This window comes from Dermacentor andersoni, chromosome 8, assembly GCF_023375885.2.
Source record: "Dermacentor andersoni chromosome 8, qqDerAnde1_hic_scaffold, whole genome shotgun sequence".
Classification (NCBI taxonomy): Eukaryota; Metazoa; Arthropoda; class Arachnida; order Ixodida; family Ixodidae; genus Dermacentor; species Dermacentor andersoni.
The window spans coordinates 35,321,195-35,338,472 of record NC_092821.1 but is presented as its reverse complement, the minus strand read 5'-3'; the positions used below and the strand labels follow the sequence as shown (position 1 = coordinate 35,338,472).

At 51.2% G+C, this 17,278-nt stretch overlaps 1 protein-coding gene across 2 annotated transcripts in view; it reads right to left on the bottom strand.

Annotated features, from left to right (window-relative positions):
- LOC129383564 (glutathione hydrolase 1 proenzyme-like) overlaps positions 1 to 17,278 on the bottom strand; it is a 116,729-nt gene that overhangs the window by 37,928 nt on the left and 61,523 nt on the right. For both annotated transcript variants that reach the window (XM_055068195.2, XM_072290157.1), the window contains exon 8: positions 14,835 to 14,901. In XM_055068195.2, the coding sequence (XP_054924170.2) occupies positions 14,835 to 14,901 (67 nt within the window). The remainder of the gene's footprint in view (positions 1 to 14,834; positions 14,902 to 17,278) is intronic.

The following is a 17,278-nucleotide window of genomic DNA, read 5'->3' as shown; positions in this document are numbered from 1 at the left end:
CACAGTCGGCGATCGTCGAAAATCTGATCAGTGGGCCAAGCGCGTCGGCCCCCATACAGCAGTCGTCGAATGTTCCAGACTAATCGCACGGTCCCGCGTGCCTTCCACAAAGCTCCACACCACCCGCGTCAGGTGATGAAATCAGATAACGTAAGGTTCGGCGAAAACAGACAGTGGATAGAAGCATCGATAACCTTCCAGAAACCCCGGACACATGCAGGCGCGTCCCACGCTGCGCGGTTACAGCTGTTAGGCGGCGAAGCGTGGTTGCCCGACAAAGATAAGTACACGTGTCAATATCAACAAAGCGGACATTTTGCATTTTTTAAAAATATGTAATGTTGATTTTTCGCTATGGAATATCAACTATCCCAAACATATACCTTAAAAAGACATCTCTTAGGTACCTGGGTTTCAGAAATTGTCAAATTTCACACTTTTGTCATTCTCATCTGAATATTTTTGCATGCAGGATTAATGTGCCACAGGGCCACAGTTGTAACAACTCCACCAGAGAAAGCAGAACTCCCGGCTCTCCAGTGAATGTTTAGAGTCGCCCAGAGCACTGTTAAGCGAAGATCAGGCCAGGAATTGATGTTCATTGCAGGGAGCAAAGATCGCATGCGTATGATGAACCACACGAAGAAAAAGCTGATAATTTGAAGTACATGAATGGGGCGGAGCAGAGCATACGACGTGTTTGCAAGATTGCTCCCATGGTGATAACAATTAAGCACGTAGATGCGCTGCAATATCACCACAGGTACGGGAATATTGGAGAGCCATTTGACTCACTTGGGTTTATTTCTCAAGAGTTCATAATAATTGACTTAGCTTAGTTGAATGTAAATGGACGAAACTGGAATTGAATGCCAGTTCGTGTAAGGGGGAAGAAATTAGCGCCAGCTGACCCGATGACCCGATTAGCCATTACCTGCAAATGTTGACAAATATGCCTAAAAAAAAAATAAGGCCAAGCGCTGGGATAAGAATTTAGAGGGACCAGCTTTATGGGAAATATATTATGCATACGGTGTGTAGAAAACAAAGCTGAACGTATTTGCCTCCTTTTTTGTAAATTGCTCATAACATTAAGCTTGTTGCTCCTTATTGGTATCATCACACTGTTTCCAGTAGGTATCGGGTCATTTAATTCATATCAAGTAGGAATAGATTTGGTTCTTAATAATGCAAGTGAAATTCAAATTGAACGCTTAAATTTTAAAGGCCCGACACACTCACATGTTATTCAGTAGGTGAGCCGAGATATAAAAAAGGAAAGAAATGTGCGCAGCAACAATATCCAGCAACTTAGCACATGTCAACGGGCCGAACAATGCGAGGTTGTTGCGGGCAGTCTGTACAATCGTTCTCTTCTCCAACATGGCGCAAATATAGCGCTGTCGAGAGTGGTTTGCTAGGTGTACCAAAATAAGGGCAGTCACATTAAAGATCTCAGATCCTGTTCGCGCTCCCTCAGAAGTTTACGATAAACAATGAGCCAGGTATCGCGCAAAATTATTTTTGTATCGGCTTTCAATAACTATTGAACATAGCCCTAGCAGGACCTAGGTGAAACAGCATCTGGCATTGTCCAACAGCAAGTGTGAAATGTTTTATTCCTTCCAGGTACGACAATCAAATTAAGGTCCAGGGATCATCAGGACAGAGGCGCTTGGACATCTACAAATACTATCTGATGGGTTCCTGATGAAGAAGTAATTGTATCAAAACAAATGCATCTTTGGAAAGGCTCCTTTCCTTATTAGCATCCCGCTCACAACAATTTCACTTAGAAGTCTGTACCGTTACGCAAATACTGCGACATCTTAACAGGGTGTGCTCCACAAGGTTAATTTCTTATGTTGCTTGTCTCTCAGGAGAGATCTTAATTCAAAGACATGCATTTTTCATGCAGCACCTTATTTTTTTCTCACACATGTCATCGATCTTTTTATAATAACTACGAAGACTTCGCTGTATAAAGCCTCCATAAATGACAAGTGTATTTACACTTTAATAAAGCAGGAAGAAATTTGGCAATCAAGTGCAGGTTAATTGGCAGTGTAGCAATACGATCGGGACCCGATTATTAGTACCTTTCACAGCAATGATCGTTCCTGACCTTCCGGCCTCCATGCGGACGCACTCCATTGCCTTCTCCCCTCTTTACCAGGGCATTGCCGATATCACGACAGGCCGCTCGTTCAAATGTCTGTTGTGAAACATTGCATAAACACCGGCAACACCAGCCCGCTTGACTGACAACCTACCGCGTCTCTTCTACTGAGCGCCAAGTCATACTGAATGAAGTCAACGAGATGCTTGCTCGAGATACCATTCAACCTTCTTGCAGCCCTCGGGCTTCTCCGGTCGTGCTCGGAAGAAACAAAGATGCGAGCTGGAACATCTGTGTCGACTATCGCCATCTCAACAAAGAAGCAAAATGGACGTGAATCCGCGGCGGCGGATAGCTGAGGGCCTCGTTTGTCTATGTGGGCCAATTATTTTTCTTCGGTAGTCATTCCCACCGGTTACTGGGAGATTGCAGTTGACGACGTGAATCGTGAAAAGATCGCTTTTATTACACATGATGACCTCTAACAGTTTAAAGTGTTGCCGTTCAGGTTATGTAATGCCCCGACTACAATTTAACGTATGGTGGACGTTCTCGTTCAGGGTTTTGAATTAGTTCATCTGCCTGTGTTACTTTGATGACGTTATTACATTTTCACCAAGTTTTGCCACGCACATCGAGCGTCCTTGAGCAATTATTTATCTTCCCCAATTTCTACTCAATTCGCCCAAATGTCACTTCTGCCGCCGGCAACTTGCTGTGCTCTTACTCCTCGTCGATTCTTCCGGCGTCCGCATCAATCCCGAAAAAGTTCGCGCAATCAAGAATTTCCCCTTCCCGACTTTTTTCAACCATGTTCGAAGCTTTGTGGGCCTCTGCTCATATTTCCGCCGGTTCGTATGCAATTTCACTAACGTTTCGCGATCTTTAACAGAACGTCTCAAGAAAGACGCGGTTTTTGTCTGGAATCCGGAAGAAGCTACTGCGTTCACGGAGCTTACCGTGCAAGTAACTTCACCACGAATTCTCGCCGATTCTGACATGACCGCTTGAACGGAAGTTTGAACTAACGCCAACAGTCATGGAATAGGCACTGTTTTGGCTCAGCGCCAGCGAGGTTTCGAGCGTGTTATTGCGTATGTTAGCAGTCTTCTGTCACAAGTGGACCGCAGTTACTCTGTTACTGAACGCGAGTGGCTTGCCATCGTTTGGGCAGCGGGTAAATTTCGACGCTACTTCTACGGCCTCCTGGCGATATACGAAGCTGTTCAGCCATTTCGCCACATTCTCGAAGCACAACACTGCGCTATCTACACCGACCATAAACCTCTGACCTACGCCTTCTCTCAGCGCCGCGACAAACTTCCTCCGGTCCAGCAGAACCAGCTTTCGTTCATCGCCCAGTTTACCACTGACATCCAACAAGTCAGCTGGAAGGATAACGTGGTCGCCGACGCGCTTTCACGTGTGGCAGCTATTAGCCCTTCGCAGATAACAGCTGATGTCCTCGCCGAGGATCAGACTACGGACGCTGAACTGCAGGAGCTTCTTAAGGGCGGGTCCTCACTACAGCTGCAGCAAGTCCCCATACCTGAATCGACAAAGACGAAGGTATGGGGCACGAAGCAGGCCTTACGTGCCCCTTTCCCATCGCCGTGGCCTCTTTAGCCAGCTACATAATCTCAGCCATCCCGGCATACGCGCCTCTGCACGCCTCGTGGCTGACCGCTATGTCTGGCCCTCCGTGCAGCTGGATTGCCGCACCTGGACGCGCTCCTGCATTCAATGCCAGCGCGCTAAAGTCACCAGGCATGTCACTTCACCACTCGGCGCATTCCCCCAGACCTCTGGTCGGTTTCAACACGTCCACCTTGATATCATAGGGCCCTTGCCTCCAGCTGGACGCTATCGCTACTGCCTCACCGCCATCGATCGGTACACACGATGGCCTTAGGCATGGCCCCTCGAAGGAATCACTGCGGAAGACGTCGCCTCGGCCTTCTTCGCCGGCTGGATTGCCCGCTTCGGGCCCCCTCGCCGCGTCACCACCGACCAAGGACGACAGTTCGAATCGCACCTTTTCCGGCTGCTCGGGCTGACCATCGGGTTCGAACGCTCGCGGACCACCAGCTACCATCCATGCGCCAACGGGATGATCGAACGTTTCCACCGACAGTTCAAAGCAGCCATCATGTGCCACCCGGACTCAACCTGGCCTGAAGCCATCCCAGCCATTACCCTAGGTCTTCGCGCTACCTTCAAGCCCGACATTCAGGCTACACCCGCAGAGCTCGTCTACGGGGAACCCCTCCGCCTCCCAGGCGAATTTCTCGCTGCACCGCCATCCACCACCGCGACGTCAGATCCCACCAATTTCATCGCCCGGCTCCGACGCACTATCGCTAGCCTCCGCCCGTCACCTGCAGCTCACCACTTTAAGACCGTACCCTTCGTCTTCAAGGATCTGGCAACGTGCTCGCACACCTTTCTCCGCGACGACACCGTCCGCCGGCCTTTACAGCCACCTTATAGCGGACCCTACCCAGTCCTCCGTCGCGATGACAAAACCTTCACCCTGCGCATTAAAGGGAACGCCGTCCGCGTCTCTATCGACAGGCTGAAGCCGGCCTACACCGATTCCGCCGAACCATGGAATACCAGTACGCCCACAGACGTCCATCCACGACCGCCGACATCGCAGCCTGCTTCTGTCAATACACGCAGCGGACGTCGCGTACGCTGACCAGATTTTTTCAAGCCCTGAGGGCTCTCCGGCTCTCCACTCCGCGGGGGGGGGGGGGGGGGGGGGGGCGATATGGCGACACACTCCGCGCATACTTCTGCGCACCCTCCGTCTTCTTATCATCTGGCCCAGCATAACACAGCTGCACGCTGGACTGCATGGTCGATAAAACATAGCACTGCCGCCACGTCACCCGAGGTATGCGTCACCGACGGTGCCTATAAAAACAGGCTGCCTGGCTGAGAAAGACCGCATTCTACCTTCCGCTACTGGGACGAACGTAGCGTTGGTATGCCCGTCCGCTGCCATCGTTAGTCGAATAAAGAAGCGTTACGTTTTTATGTTGGGATTCGTCCTTCGGCAGACATGACATCCCACAGATCCTAATGAGCCAGCAATGGCGGAGCCATGAGCGAACGTGCGAGGGCGGAGAAGGCTTTATTTTGAGCAAGGCCCCATGTGAAAGCAACCTCTTACTTAAGTAAGCCGGTGAGTGGGCGATCGCTTTCACCGAAATTCTTCATAAAACGACAAAAAAATAACCATAGCCAAACAAAGCTACTTACATCTGGGGCGGGTGACCGAACAGGAAAGTTCTCGACAGCACGAACCTTGTCAGGGTAGGGTTAAACCCCAGCGGCACTGACGAGATTTCCAAGAATGGCAATTTAACGACGTGCAAAGTGGCGATTCGATTAGTTCAATTTCAGGTCGGCGTGTTAGAAAACTGCAAGAATAGCCGATAGAGGCGTTAGATGACTCGGGAAGTTCTGAAAAGACTGGCATCGTCTAGAGAAGACATACATGCGGACCATTAATAGGCGCGAAGTAAGTTATTCTTTCTAAGGCTGCCGGGGCCGAAGGACATAACCTTGAATAATAACCTTGAATAATAACCTTGAAGTAAAAGGCCGAAGGGCATAACCTTGAATAGGTAAAGGCTGTCAGGCGTTACGAAGGCACGGTCCATGTAAGCTACCGATGTTTGCCAATATCCTGATCGGAGGACCGTCGACTAAAATACTTGGCTCCGTGCAAGCAGTCCAAGGCCTCAATACGTGGGAAAGGGTAAACATGATTGCGTGTGATTTTGTTCAGGTGTCTGTCATCGACACAAAAGCATCAACTGCCGTGCTTGTTTCTTGACAAGGGCAACACGGGACGTCCACGAACTGGAAGATGGTCACAATGCCTTTAGTCAAATGTTGCCGACTTCTTGTTGCATCACTTCTTATACAGATGTGTAACATGGTGTGGCCGACGACGTACCGGATTGGCGTTTCTGGTATAAATACGATGAGTGACAACTTATGTCTGGGCTAAGGAGTAGCCGTCAAGGTAAAAAATGTCGCAGTACGTTTCAAAGAGATGGCGGAAGTCAGCAGCTTGGGCTGGAAGAAGATAAGATGTAAACATCTTGCTAACTTCGTCTGTGAGCATCGGTGAATCGGAGGTTCCAGTAGAGGGCGACGGAATTTCGTCCAGATCGGATTTTTCGCAGTCGTTCAAAGGCGAGATGTCACCCAAAGACATGTTCGGGGAAGAACTTAAGTTGAGCAGTTCAAATTGAGGAGAAGGAGCGAAATCTCATTGCCTGCAACAATGAGCACGTTATAGTGAACGGTCAAATTTCTCTCAAGCAGTGTGTCAGCGGTGAGACACAGTACACCCGCCTGTTTCCCCAAGCCACTGTCAGCGACGTAGACAGTGGCTTTGGGAAACAGGCGGATGTCTGCAGGAGAGCTAACCATGGTTGTGTGACGGTGGACTATCGCTGTCGTCGGGCAGTTCAAGGTGAATGACAATAGAAGCGCAACCCTTGAGGGCTGAATAAGACGATCAAAACTCTAAGCCGAGCATAACGTCAAAAAGGCATTCTTCCAAAACGGCAAAAAAAGTCGTTAGGCGCCTCGCGATGCCAATCCGAGCGATGCATATACCATGGACGGTGCGTCTTCCTCCGTCGGCAGCGGGGAGGGGGCGTGATGCAGCGCACGTGAGAATTTTGTTCAGGTGTCGGCACTATTGGGCACAAATCACACACATGTGCGCAAGTGACAATAAGTGCGGGCACACTGACGCCATCGACTAAAACGTCCATCAGGTTCCGTTTGGTAGGCAAAGTGATCAGAACGTTTTGCGGTCGAGTCGTCGATGCAGCGTCACCTCTGAGGGCTGCATCACTTAGTTTTCTGGAGACGGGGGTTGGGCTGCATCAGGGACAGTGGGCGACAAGCCTGCAGCGATAGGGACGATGGTCAACAAGCTTGCGGCGAATGCGACTGGAAACGTCGGAATGACGAGTAGGGGCTTTTCTATGCAGGACGAGCGCCATTGTTTGGCTGCTGCAGTGCTAATGGAGGCTGGTAACGACACTCGCTGTGTTCGTGGCGATAATAACTGGTGAATGGCGGTCGTAGAGGGGAGGAGACAGCATGGCTGCTAAAATGGTGAGCAACGTGTCCGATAAGCCAGCAGGCAAAACAGATTGGCCGATCGTCTGGGATTCGTCACTCGGGTGGATTTAGGTAGCGCGCAGGATACCGCGGACTAGTCGATGGACCTGGAGTATGAGACAGCTGTTAAGCGGAAACAGCACATACAGAGTGAAGTTCAAGATTAGCGAGTTCTTCGCGGGCTATTTCCGGCACAAATGGTGCTGTAGGCGCGTTGTTCGGCTTACTGGGGCACGAGAAAAGGGCTGCAGGAGCCATGGCTTCAAGTTGTTGCCGCATTAATCGCGTCAGGTCATCTGACGAAGATGGTCGCTGCGCACCTAGCCTCTCCTCACACGAGAATGTTCCAGCTGTGTTCTGCGGACGTGCGAACGGCGTAGCAGCGTGGCGGCTCTTGGCTTGCTTAAAGCATTGACACTTTTTTATGATGTCCTGTACTGTTTCACAATTCTTTCACCGCAGCAAGAGGAAAGCAACGTCAGCGATCCCTTCAGTACACGACCAACCTTGTCTGACTTAGCCATATCTCTGTCAGCCTTACGGCACCGAACCAGCACGTCGTGGATGTCTGAGTCGTATGATTCTGTGGAGGTCCGGGCGTGGGTCGCTAGTTCTTGCTTAGCAGTGGTCTTCCGTCCGCGGCACGGCCGAACAATTCCTCAGCATCTGTTTGCACGTATCCCAGTCGTTAAGCTCTTCCTCGTGGTTGTCTTTTGGGTAGAAGACAAACATAATCCTCGGATCCCATTTGTTGTGGGCACTTGCTCATACGTGGCAATCCAGTCTTCCATGTCGAGGGGCTCGGTGCCACAGAATGTTCGTGGATCCCGCTGCTGGTGCAGCACAACTGTCGGGGTTGTAGGCGATGATGTAGGCCGCGTCATGTCGGTTCCTGCTTCGTCGGTCATGTTATCCAGTCCGAGGTGACGACCACTGAGTACCTAGTGGGGTCTCTAGTGGGTACCTCGCACCTCTCGCCAATTTGTTACGCTGGAGAAATCACACATCAAAATGTATTTACAATATATACAAGACAGACAACCACGCATAAACAAGATGGCTGTCGAGACCGATTGCACCTTTACGCGTCAAATCGTCTTCTTCTGACTGGCGCCACTCTTTCTGTTCCGTAACAATATATAAACCCAACCGAGTAAACATTGTATGCGAATTCCGAACTTGTAACGAAATTGCAAAAATTCAAGAAATGAAGCACGGGTGCCCTCTATATCCATTGTTCTTCACGCTTTACGTTGAGGGCATCGAAAGCCAACAACTGGAGAACAGTCAATTAGGATTTCATGCATCATGCACGCGTAATGGTCAAATGGTGCAAAGGGAGTGTCCCGCAGGGATGTGTGCGGACAACATAGTGTCACGATCCACCCTGGCTCGTGAACAAGGGAGGGCTCGAGGCACCCTCCGGTAGACGGACGCTCCGCAGCGTGGTGGTGCTGAACGATGACTGACCGCCGAGCAGCCGTGCTCGTCGGTGTGTATTGCGCTGCGGTGATCAATGTTGCCTGCCGAGCGTAGCAGGCCACCGAGCCTGGCGGCGAACGAAGATTATGCCTGAGGGGGCGTCACATGCTTGCTACACCCCGTTACCCTCAGTTTGTTTGTTAAATAAAAAACAAACATCCATGTACAACATACGAGGCTCTGCCTCCAGCCTAGCTGGGTCGATGCTGCCTGATATCCAGGCGAGTAACGTTCTGGTGGCCTCCGCCGTCGAGTACTCCGCCTGGGCACTGGTGTTGTTGGGTTGGGTGTGGCAACGCCGGTTGCTGCCTGACCCAGCCTCGCTCCATCCGGAGGGTCCGTTGTGGTCGGCCTTGCGAGTGGTGCCGGGCTCGACACCGTTCCAACGGGTGCCGCACCACTGGCTACGGTTGCCTCCTCCGAGGTGGGTGGTGCTCCGCTAGAAGCGACATGTGCTGCCGCTAGTCCTCCTGTGGGCTGGAATTCAGAAGTGGCAGTCGAGGGTGCTGGCCAGGTCCCGAGGCGAGGCCTGACATGGTCAGCGTGTCTGTACCATATGGACCCGCCTGGCATGCGGACGAGCTGCGATGAGGTGCTGGCAGGAGGCACCAGCTGTCCAGCAGACCAGGGTGGGCCAGGATGAAAGTTCCTGGCGAAAGCTGGAGCTCCCGACTCTGGCAAAGGCCCGGGACGGCACCCTTGGTCAGCAGCCAGCTTCTGCTTCAGCTGCTTCAAAAGCACTGTGGATCGGAGGTCCGGATGCAAGACGCCCAAGGGGGTCTTGACCATCCGACGCAGCAGGAGCTCACAGGGGGCACGGCCAGTGACATCGTGGGGCGTGGTCCGGTACTGAAGTAATATCCGGGCAATCTGTGTCTCCGGAAATCCCGAGTCTGGCTCTTCTTTAGCTTGTCTTTGATGGTTTGCACCACCCGCTCGGCGGCACCATTTGAAGCAGGGTGGTACGGCGGAACCATCATCCGGCGGATTCCATTTTTCGTCAGCCAGGCCAGGTACTCTGCGCTGGCGAAAGCAGGACCATTGTCGGACACCATGACATCGGGCAACCCCTGGGCGGCCAAGACCTGTCGTAGCGCTGCAATGGTCGCGACTGCTGATGGAGTGGTGGCAGGCAGAACCTGCACCCACTTCGAAAAGGTGTTCACCACCACCAGGAAGTAATGACCCTTGCAGGGTCCCCCAAAATGCACATGTAGGCGGGACCAGGGTCTCTGTGGGAACGGCCAGGGGGTGATCACCACATGACCCGAGGCTCGCTGATGCTCCTGGCAGATTTGGCAACTTTGCACCAAGTGAGCGATGTCTTGGTCCAGGCCAGGCCGCCAAACATGAGACCGGGCCACCATCTTGGTCTTTCCTACCCCTGGATGACCCGCATGCAGCAACTGCAGGACCCTGGACCGGAGACTTTGTGGGATCACCAACCTAGAACCCCAGAGTAGGCAGCCCTGCTGCAAGCTCAGCTCAGCGGCCTTGTGGCTATAAGCCTGCTGCACCAATTCCTCTCCACAGGACACCGCCTTGACCACCTGAGACAGGACTGGGTCCCGGCTGGTCGCTAGAGATACCGCAGATCTGGAGAGCACCTCCGAGTAGGCGTGTTCCAGCATGAACACTTCAGCAGGTTCTCGCACAGCATCAGGCACCTCTGGCAGGGGCAGGCGGCTCAGGGAATCAGCAGGTCCCAGGTCCTTTCGCAGATGTTAAACCAGCTGGTAACTGTAAGCTGCCAGCCTCAAGGCCCAGCGTACCACTCGAGGTGATGCCTGCACAGGAACTGCCTTGTCGGGCCCCAGAAGCCCCAACAGCGGCTTGTGGTCCGTGACCGCCTCGAACTTCCGGCCCCACAGATACTGATGGAAGCGTTCTGGACGGAACATGAGGGCCAAACCTTCCTTGTCCAACTGGCTGTAACGTTGCTCCGCAACATGAAGCCGTCGAGAAGCAAACGACACAGGGCGTTCCTGGCCATCTTTCTCCCGGTGTGCGAGGACGGCTCCCACACCATACGGCGACGCATCAACAGTAAGGTCGACAGGCTTGGCAGGATCGAAGTGCGCCAGCACTGGAGCCTTGGTCAGTAGCTCCTTGCTGTGCTGGCAGGCCCGGTCCTGCTCCTTCTTCCAGACCCTTTGTTGCCCATCTCGAAGCGGAAGATGGAGCGGCTGCAGATGCTGCGACAGGTTCGGCAGAAAACACTTGTTGAAGTTGAGGCTCAGGTAGCTCTGAAGCTCCTTCTTGTTCTGGGGCTTGGGTGCCTTGAGCACGGCATCAACTTTGCGGGGAGCCGGGGCTAGGCCTGCCTGGGAAATGACATGTCCCAAGTACTCAACCCTCGGGGCTAGGAAAACACACTTTTATAGCTTGAGCTTGAGGTCGGTGTCCTGCACTCGTGCCAGGACGTTGTGCAGGTTCTGCAGGTGGTCCCCGTCGTCGCTGCCAGTAACCAGGATGTCGTCCAAGTACACCGCCACGTGCCTCATGCCCCTCAAGAAGTTGTCCATCTCCCTCTAGAATATTGCTGGGGCCGAGGCCACGCCAAACGGTAAGCGCGTGTACGGAAAGAGCCCCAAGGTTGTCGATATTGTGACATACTTCCGGGCATCCTGGAGCATCAACTGCTGCTAAGCATCTCTGAGGTCGAGATTGGTTAAGTTCTGTCCACCGGACAATGCTGACCAGAGATTTTCAATCCGGGGCAGTTCGTACTTCTCGATGGTAGCGGCGGGGTTGATGTTAACCTTGAAATTCCCGCAGATCCTGACACTGCCGTCTCGCTTGAGGACTGGTACGATGGACCTTTGCAGCTCCTGGGTGACCCCGTCCCACAGGGCGAATGGCAGTGGGCAAGGCTTGAAAAAACGTGGCCGGGCTCCCTCAGGTACATAGATGCCAGCCGTCGTGCCGGCAAATGTGCCCAGCCCTGGCTGGAACAGGGACTTGAACTCAGTCAGGAGGCTGCGGACGTCTTGCACCACATGTAGGCTGGCCTCCTGGTACTCTGGCAGACGAACGCCCAGTGCATGAATCCAGTTTCGGCCCAGCAGCGTCGGCGACGACCCCTTCGTATAGTAAAGGGGAAGGGTTGCCTCCCTGTCGCCAAAGCGAACGTTGACCTGTGCCTGACCCTGGACCTAGGAGAGTTGCCCGGAGTAGCTTCGCAGCATCACGCCCGAAGCCTCGACGGACACGCCGGGGAAAGTACACTTGAAGAGCTTCCCGGCCATTACAGACACGCTGGCCCCTGTGTCCAGCTCCATGGAAATGGGGTGCCCGCAGATTTCGACGGTCAGCATGTACGGCGGCACAGACGATGGTACAAAGCCTGTGTGCCACATTTCGAAAATCAGCGGGTCCTCGGCCACGACGTGGAGCCTGGCCGCGGAAGAACTTGAGCTTGCTACCACACGCCTCCGCCGCATACCCTTGCGACGGCTACCCTGGCCGCGGGCTTGTGTGGTACCTGGGCTTGAATCAGGCTGCTGCTTACTGTTCGTCCTCCCCCTTCGGCATACACGTTACAGGTGGCCAGTTTTTGCGCACGTAAAGCATTGTGCTTGAGAAAACTGGCACTGTGAGGGGGAGTGGGCACCACCACAACGACCGCAGGTACTGCCTTTTGTCGCCAACTCGTTGACCGCTACTTCCGCCGATGGTGAGCCAGTCGCACGGGAAATCTCGCCGGCGTCCTTGGCGGCAGCTTCCATTGCCAGCGCTGCATTCACGGCGTCGTCGTGCGAGAAGTCGGGAAGCTCCAGGAGTCGCGTTTGCGTGGCGGGGTTGTTGATTCTGGAGAAGACACGGTCCCGGAGCAGCGAGTCCAGTTGGTCCCCAAATGCGCAGGCACTCGTTAACCCTCGTAGCGCAGCAACGAACTGCCCGAGGGTCTCTCCTTCCCGGCGGCATAGCTTGTTGAAGCGGAAACGCTCCACTAGTGTGGACGTTGCTGGGTTGAAATGTGAGCACAATATGGCGAGCAGCTCACCTAACGTCTTAGCGTGCGGCGTCGCTGGCTTGAGAAGGTCGAGCAAGAGGCTGAAAACGCGGGTCCCGCAGCTGGCCAGGAAAATGTCCCGCTGTTTGGCCTCGGGTGTGTCGTTTGCCCGGAAGAACACGTGGACTTGCTCCTCGTAAATTTGCCAGACGCACCCTATCTCGAGCGGCTCGAGCCTTCCATACAGCGGCATGGCGACAGCAACGGGGGGCGGCGTTTCGCCGCTCGCGGATGCGTGGGACGATCCGCGGGTACTCGTCGCCATCCTCGTCGCCAGCGTCACGATCCACCCCGGCTCGTGAACAAGGGAGTGCTCGAGGCACCCTCCGATAGACGGACGCTCCGCAGCGTGGTGGTGCTGAACGATGACTGACCGCCGAGCAGCCGTGCTCGTCGGTGTTTATTGCGGTGCGGTGATCAATGTTGCCTGCCGAGCTTAGCAGTGCACCGAGCCTGGCGTCGAACGAACATTATGCCTGAGGGCGCGTCACATGCTTGCTACACATAGTGCCACTAGCTTACAATGCAAGAGACTTACAGAGGCTGGCCAATATGTGTGGCAGCGCAACGACAAAACTAGGCCTCAAATTTAGTACGGAGAAATCGGGAATTATGGTCTCTAATGGACGAAACGAGTAACAACGCAGTGTCAATTGAACAGCAAATCAAGACAATAACCAAGCATTATAAATACATCGGCGTATATGTAGATGAAGGGAGCGTGTACTCAAACACCCACCAAGATAACCTGAAAATGTAAGCGATGCAGAATGCAGAAATAATGAAACATAGGGCACATTTGGGCCACAATAAATACGAGGTGGTGCGCTAAATCTGGAAAGAAGTCATGGTGCCTGCGCGGATATTCACAAATATCAATTTGTTTTTAAAAATTGTATGTATTGTCGTGGTAGGAAGTTAATCAAAGATAGGGTTGGGAGGCCACATGACCAAGGACCAAAGGAAGCCGGTTTTCCTTGGGAACCGATGGCAAGACCACAGATCAGGCAGTGCAAGGGTACATAGGTTGGGTCTCTTTATAAGTCAGAGAAGCGCAGAGCAAAATTAATTTTGATAAAGACTCAGGAACAGGGTTCAAAATTATTGGGTGGCTGAAGTGCACAAGTATCTATATCTAAAAATTGTGGAACAAGAATCGACGAAAAGGGCAAGAAATTTTGCACCCAAGTACAGCGTAATTGTAAGTGTAGACAGACAACTAGGAGTGATAAGAAACTGCGAGAGACTGGGACTGCAAATTGGATGGCAAGACTGGAAACAAAACACACAATGTAGATTTACAAGCGTGAGAAAAAAAAGAAATTAGAAGGGCAAATCTGTACAATAACACGAAGAGAAGTGCCTTGCTAATTGAGGGTCGAGCAGGTTGCCTTTGGACAAAAACATACCGGGCAAACATTCAGGATTAAGTGAGCCATGGTGTCTGCTGAAACCAAAATCCGCAGACCACTCAGCACATCCTAATCGAAGGTGAGGGAATTCACCTAGCTAGGCCCGTATGTAACATACAACTTTGAGAAATACTTGGATTTAAACTAGAGGGAAGGGTATCAACCGGTCAACAGTCGAGATAAGCAAGAGAACTTTAGAGTATTGGTGCAAAACAAGCAGGGAGGATACTAACATGACCGGATTCATTACAGGCATAGGCAGCAGTAGAAGGCAAAGAGAGAAGATTAAAGCGATGTATACAAGAATGCCAGCGGGAAAAGCATTGATAGCACACCCGAATAACTCATCAGGTTAGGTAAAGATTTGTCCGTGCCCTGTTTCAAAGGAGGTGCCAATAAATAATCATAACCATCAAGTCGGAGTGAGGAACCCAACTGCATACACGTTTCGGCCTTGGAAGTGCATGTCATTACGTTGCTACAATATCAATGGCATTTACGTCGACATTCATCGATAGGATGTGGTCTGCCCATGTTTGATGTTCCGTGAAAATGGAAGGCTGTAAAAGACCTTAAAAAAGTCAGTCTGTAGATCGATGCCCAGTTTATTTTCTCCACTACTTTATACCATGTAATGCCGGTCTCTTACTTTGTCGGGTGCTTCTGCATCGATGTCTGGTAACTTTGCAAGCACGCTGCTCATTCTCTTCTTCAATCTGCGGAAGGAAAGCAGTAGAATGCGCCAAAATAGCACTGACCGGCAAGAGCGCAATATTTAATTGCCGGCAATTACCGTCAACAGAAACCCGGTGCCTCTATAGTCCTATACTTTTCTTGCTCTCTCTCTCTCTCTCCTGTAAATGTCTCCAAATTTGACTATGTATGTTAACACAAAGGCAGTTTCACGAAAATAAGTTCCACCTGTGGCATGAATTTGTGCCACGTAAGGCTAGTCATCACATAGGAGAAGTTTTTTTACAACAGACTTCCTAGTGATTATGCATTATTATATGAAAATACCCTGACATTCGTAACATGTAGGTACGCTGGTTAGGTTGCGCGTGTGATAGTACCAGAAATTATAACAAGTAACAGCAGGGATGCAGTTCAACACATTGTACTTGTTATCTAAGTATTCATAAGTGACGGTGACTGGCGATCACGGAGAGACTCATGATGACCAATGTTCTACCAGGCAAGCGCTGGCTGCCCATCGCTAAACCAAAATGTCTGGTGATTCATGCCGTTCATGTCGTTCAAGTGGGCTCGCACCGCGACCGCCGCGTAATATAGACACCGGCGCATGAAGACGTCCTTCTGCTGTGCCCCTCATTGGTTCAGAATGTTTCCCAATGCAGCCGTGTCTCGGAAAAGTTGACCAGCAGTCTCAAGATCCGCTTTCCACCCAAGGCGATCATTTGCAAACTATTTGTGACCCGTTTGCGACTATTCGTGACCGTCTCATTGCGACCAACTTCGTCGGGTGGCCTGAGCGTGTCGCCAGTATGAATGAACCCTCAAAATGAGCCTTGCGTTACTTTTCCTACAAAAGTGACTTAGGACATTTTTTTTTTCTTTAGTCAACTGCTATCTCTACACGCAGCCCTATGTTCAACATCATTTTCTTGTGGTCCCTTAACGAAATATTCAGATGTAGTTGCCCCTCCACGTAGTAAAATTCGCGAGGGAAGTTGCTAGAAGACCGAGGATGGTACATCAGCTGCTGTCTCGGCGAGTAAATGTTGCAGATCAGTGCCCATCAAATAAGTACGTGTCCCGAAGGATTGAGGAAGATCAATCAAAATCTTGATATCACCTTTAATTTATTTCTAGCCTTTTACTTGTGCGGAACCTACGAGGAGCCGGCGCACACGGGTCTCAGCCGCTTCACAAAAGCCGGTGGAGGTTATATCTGCGGTAAATATTTGACTGCAATTATGTAAGAGGACTGAAAAGTTCGCCAAGTTGCTTTTCGTTCACGGTGAAAAAGTGCCTATATTGAACACGGAAGAAAACACGTAATCCTATGTACACAAATTTATCAAGAACGCCACTCATCAAAAAATAAAGAAAACAAACTGCACCCCTACAATGAACCATATGAACATAGTTGCAGACCATGGTTGCATCACCAGGTGCAATAATATTTGAGCCTCTTATCGTCTTTGCACAGTAACTGTGTTTATAGATGTTAATCGTAGCGGTGCTCTTTGTTTACTTTACTTGTTTTTCATCGGGCTTCTTTTTAAATATGTCTATATAGGTTGACATGATTTCTGTCAAGCCGCATGGTGAGTCAGCGCTCGTTCGTGTGGTCCGTCCATCCTCGTTCAATTTCACAATTTTTCACAATGGATTACTTGTTCAGTAAAAATATGTACGCCGCGGGGTACCAGCACAGAAATCTTGGATATTCTTTCGTCTACTAAGTAGGTACTGAGCAAAGATGGGAAACCGCCGACATTATTAATAATATCTGGACATACACACACAGCTTTTGCAATTTTTTAGGAATGAAAGCTTACGACGCATGTGATTCAGATTTTGCGTGCCACATAGGGTAAGATATAACCTGAAGTTGAATGCCACGGTGAGTACAAGCACATGAAATAAACAACTACAATTGAAACATTTAAAACCTCGTCAATGGAGACGACCAAATTTTTCGAGACACGACAGATAACTTCGAGAAATGTTAACACCAGGTGCAAGTAGTTTGATAAATGCATGAGCGTTGGGCTAACACAAGCATCGATACATTTTTCGAAAGCGGATTATGTCCCAGAAATAGCGCGGTACGGGTAATTTCCGAAGTTTTATTAATAGTGCAACACTACATTTAGGAGAGCAAAAAGAGGTGCATAACTGCATGTGAGGTTTTGTAAACACAGTCCGCCACGTGATCGCACGAAACGGTGACGAGGATGCCAACGCACGACATCTGTTTTGCTGATTCTCTTGCTCCATGTACGAGCGCGATTGCCGCGTGCCATGTTATGGCCGTCCGCATTTCGTAATCCAATGACGACGAACTTACGCTGACGCTACTTGCCGCTGTACTAGACGTGGCCGATCACTTTCTTGTCTAAGCGT